At 58.9% G+C, this 4,561-nt stretch overlaps 1 protein-coding gene across 1 annotated transcript in view; it reads left to right on the top strand.

The window, feature by feature from the left end:
• Positions 1-3,226: 3,226 nt before the first annotated feature.
• Positions 3,227-4,561, top strand: part of LOC104490329 (protocadherin-16-like) — a gene marked incomplete at its 3' end in the record, with an annotated part of 1,852 nt that continues 517 nt past the window's right edge. Inside the window, exon 1 of the mRNA XM_010132598.1 lies at positions 3,227-4,552. Coding sequence (XP_010130900.1) covers positions 3,227-4,552 — 1,326 coding nt within the window. The remainder of the gene's footprint in view (positions 4,553-4,561) is intronic.

Here is a 4,561-nt window from a genome sequence, read left to right as displayed (position 1 = left end):
CAGGGTGCTGGTCCTGAAGGCCCAGGTGGGTGGTGGGCGGAGGGCCAGGAGGCATGGAGATGGCTGTGGGTCGTGGCAGGCTGAGGTTGAAAGTGCGTGGTTAGCCTCCGGCTGCACTGCAGGCAAGCCAGGGCCGTGCCTGGCTCTGAGGGCAGATAGTCTGAAACTCCAGAGAGAGAGATCTGTGCGAATGCAGAAGAGAAAAGCACGTTCCAGGTCAGTGACTGGTGCCCAGCAAAGATCTAACGGGCTTCTGAATCCTTCCTCATCTGGACTGGAGTCTCAAAAACATCATTATGTGAGTCATGGCCTCTCATGTGAGGCTTTGGGTACAGCATCTGCAGCATCTGCAGCTCCGATGGAGCCTGTGCGCAGCAAGCACTCCCACATCTGTTTGTGGCATGCACAGTGGGTGCCGCCTTTCCAGCTTCTCTGCTGGGGCCACTGTGGGCCAGCGTCCCCTCCCTCGTGATGACAGGAGATCAAGGTGCCCCTGGCAGGCAGGGAAGGTCGCGGGGGTCCCCCTGCCATTCCAGATCTTTTTGTTGTAAATGCAGTTTACCTGCCGAGTGTGGGCTGGTCTCTCCTGTGCGCTGGCTCGTCCGCCCTTGGCTGGGGATGTCTGTGCGTGTTGCTGCTCATGCCGTTTAGCTGCCCTTCCATCTGCCTGCCCACTATGGCTCTGGACCTCGACGCCTCTCTGGGCAGACTCTAGTGCTGGCAGTTTTCTTCAGAGACCGTTTTTGGGTAGGGGGCCGGGTGCCCACTGACGGGAGGGTCAGGGGGAAGTGGGGCAGCGTTACCGGGCTGGGCTGGCCCAGTCCAGCCAGCACCAAGCAGCTGCTAATTGGAAGCAGCTGTTGAGCCTCCGTGACTCGGCATCCCTGGAGGTCACCACTGGCTTCCTCTGCCCCGGGGCTACAAACTGCAGGGGAGGGGTGGGCAAACAGTACCTTGGACGGTCTTCTGCCCGTCCTGGACTGGCACAGCTTGGCAGCCCAGCAATGGCATCTCTTCCCAGGGATGGCTGGGCTCTGAAACTGCCCACTCATATCCGGAGAGGGTGGAAAGGGAGAAGTTTGTGCAGACCTTCCTCACCAGTTCCCCGCCCCAAGGATGCTGATTTCCCTGGTTGCCCCAGTGCTCTCAGCTGCTCTTCACACTCCCCAGATTCGCTTTTCAAGGTGTCCTCCCCGCCAGCAGCCCTCAAGGTCTCGCTGCACTCCCTTCTCCTCCTCAAGAGCCACATCACTAGTCGAACCAGGTGGTTTTTTCCCCTGTGCCTGTGCCCTGATCTACTCCAGGCACTACCCGCGACCTTTCAGCTGCATCCTGTCCTCAGCCACTGAGATTGCCCAGGGAGCCTTGTTCCTCTCCCTGTTTTTATACTCTCCTTTTGTCTAACCCCCACCAAGGCTTTAAACCCTCTGCCCTGCACCTTCCCATGACCCAAGCAGCTGGGTCACAGTCAGGATGGGGCAGTTTCATCACAGAAGCAAACCGGGACCCCATTCTCTCAGCTCTGCATGTTCGGGATGTACGCAGTTACCCCCCGGCTGGGGACGCTTAACCAGCTCCAGCAGAGAGAGGCCTGTCTGAGAGCACGGAGTGAATGCCCATCCCCACGATGACAGTCTTCCGACCTCTGCTCCTGAGGGGTCATGCAGAGTCACACTCGCTAGGTGCAGGAAGAGTGTGGGTTTGCCTGCCACAGGCCTCAGGCACTGGGTGCCCACTGGAGTGAACAAACATCTCTTTGTATGTAGGAAACACTTTCTAATATTTTTCCTTCTGTCACTAGCTCAGGATTTCCACAGGGAAAACCAGACTAAACAGCTGACCCGTGGTGGGGAAGAGGACCAGGAATAATCATCCTGCGTCCCCAGGAAAGGGTTAACGCTGCTGTAGGGTTCTTTAGACGGAGGGCTGACATTCTTAGTCCCCAAACTAGGCAATGTCAGGCACCTCCACCCCCGAGACAGGGAGGTTCCTGCGTCCTGCGTCTGACATGAGCGGCTCCTGAGTGCGGTTATGGGACCAGCAGCGAGCGCTTTCAAGAGAGTCCAAGAGTGAGCTCATGCTGCCGCCATCCCTGCAGACCACTGAGCCCCGGTTACCGGGGGCTGGGAGTGGCCCTGGGGCTGGTGTTCCGCACAGGCTGCCGAGTGGCACAGGCAGGTTGGGCAGCCCTGCGCTCCGAGGGCCTTTGGGTGCTGGCAGCGTGTCCAGCGTGTCCAGGAGTGGTGCTGCTGCAGGGAGCTGCTCGGGCTGGTCCCTCCCCCATGCTGCAGTGAGATGAAGCCTCGGCAGGGGGAAATGGAGCGAGGAGCAGAGCGAGGAGCAGGAGGAGAGACAAAGGAGGAGAGGGAGCAGCGAGGGTGTGGGACCAGGAAGGAGCCGGGGAGCTGGCAGCTCCGAGGAGTCGCTGCGTTCCTGCTGCACTGCCACCACCCTCCATGGTACCAGCTCGGGGCATCCACAGATCCCCTTGCCAGCCCAAACAATGGGCCCTGTCTGATCTTACCCTGGGCTTTCCCAGCGGTGGGGACACCCTTTGCCGAGCAACCCCTCTGATTTATCGTGCCCTGGATGTGAGCCGGCTCCAGCTCTGCCGCTCCCTCCCAGGGACACCAGATTCGCACCCCGTGGGTTGTTGGCACCAATATGCTCGTGGTCATGCAAGGCACGCTGCGGGGGTGGGGGTCTCCACGCGGGCACTTGTGGAGCTCTCTCCCAGTGTAAGACCGGCTGCTTTCAGGGTGGGAAGGTGCTGGGCTGCTGTTTGTCCAACCCTTCTTCCTCTTGCAGCCTCCCTCAGCCCCACAGGAGGCATTCGGCCATTCGAGGCGCAGCGCACGCTGCACAGGGCAGCTGGCCTCGGTGTTGCCAGGAGGGCGGGTGGTTGAGGAGAAGGGTGGGCTTGGTAGGACACAGCCCGTGTGACAAGGTACTTGCCGCTAACCTCGGCATGCTTGACTTTAGGTGCTGTCCCAGGCCTTCGTTCTGGGCTCTGACGCATCGTCACCTTCGCTCCTCGCGAGGAATAGGTGACACAGGGCAGTTGGGCAGCAGGTACATGGCTGGCTTGCCCTCTCCAGGGTTTGTTTTTCTGTCTGTCCTGTGCAGCTCCCTCTTAACCAGCATCCTCTGGTCTGCATTCCTTGCAGGATTAAAGCGCACACGGCAAAGGAGATCCAGCCACCCTCTGCTCTGCCATTCACTAGTGATGGAGCAGATGAAGGGGTCAGCCATGCTTCTGCTGGAGCTGCTAATTCTTGGGGGCCTGAGAGCCGGGAAAGGCTCTGCCGTCCTGGGCACCCTGGATCTACAAATAGATGAGGAGCAGCCAGCTGGCACCATCATTGGGGACATCAGTGCTGGCCTGCCCCCTGGAACCAGTGCCTACATGTATTTCATCTCAGCACAGGAGGGCAGCGGCGTTACCACTGACCTTGGGATAGACGAGAACACCGGCATCATCAAAACGGCTCGTGTCCTGGACCGAGAGACTCGGGACCACTACAGCTTCATTGCTGTTACCCCGGAGGGCATCACGGTGGAGGTGAATATCCAAGTGAATGACATCAATGACCACGCTCCAGCCTTTCCCAAACAACACGGCACCTTCCAGATCCCAGAGCACACGCCCATTGGCAGCAGGTTTCCCTTGGACCCAGCCTTTGACGCTGACAGTGGCCTCCTCAACACGCAAGGCTATGTGATTAAGGGGGAGAATGTGGGGCAGGCCTTCCGCCTGGAAACACGGCGAGGACCCAATGGGGTCCTGTACTTGGACCTGGTGGTCAGCAACGTCTTGGATCGGGAGAACCGCTCGTCCTACTCGCTGCTGTTGGAAGCCTATGACGGTGGCTCTCCTCCCCGGAGCACCCAGATGACACTGGATGTGTCCATCCAGGACATCAATGACAATGCTCCCACCTTTAACCAGAGCCGCTACCATACTCTCATCTCAGAGAATTTGAAACCAGGCAGCAGCATCCTGCAGGTCTTCGCCTCTGACGCAGATGAAGGCGACAATGGGGATGTGATTTACGAGATCAACCGGCGGCAGAGCGATCCTGACCAGTACTTCACCATTGACTCCCGGACTGGAGTCATCAAGCTCAACAAGGGTCTGGACTATGAAGTAAGGAAGGTGCATGAGCTGGTGGTGCAGGCGAGGGATAAGGCTGTCCATCCTGAGGTCACCACGGCCTTTGTCACTATTCACGTGCGTGACTACAATGACAACCAGCCCACCATGACTATCATTTTCCTGAGTGAAGACGGCTCCCCGCAGATCTCCGAGGGAGCCCAGCCTGGCCAGTATGTGGCACGCATCTCTGTTTCCGACCCGGACTACGGCGAGTACTCCAATGTCAATGTCACACTGGAGGGAGGGGATGGCAAGTTCGCCCTCACCACCAAGGACAACATCATCTACCTGATCTGTGTGGACCAGCTTCTGGATCGGGAAGAAAGAGACTCCTACGATTTGCGGGTGACAGCGACTGACTCAGGAACTCCCCCGCTCCGGGCAGAATCGGCCTTTGTGCTGCAG

Source organism: Buceros rhinoceros, unplaced genomic scaffold (genome assembly GCF_000710305.1).
Source record: "Buceros rhinoceros silvestris isolate BGI_N320 unplaced genomic scaffold, ASM71030v1 scaffold29523, whole genome shotgun sequence".
Classification (NCBI taxonomy): domain Eukaryota; kingdom Metazoa; phylum Chordata; class Aves; order Bucerotiformes; family Bucerotidae; genus Buceros; species Buceros rhinoceros.
This window is presented reverse-complemented; position numbering and strand designations above follow the sequence as displayed.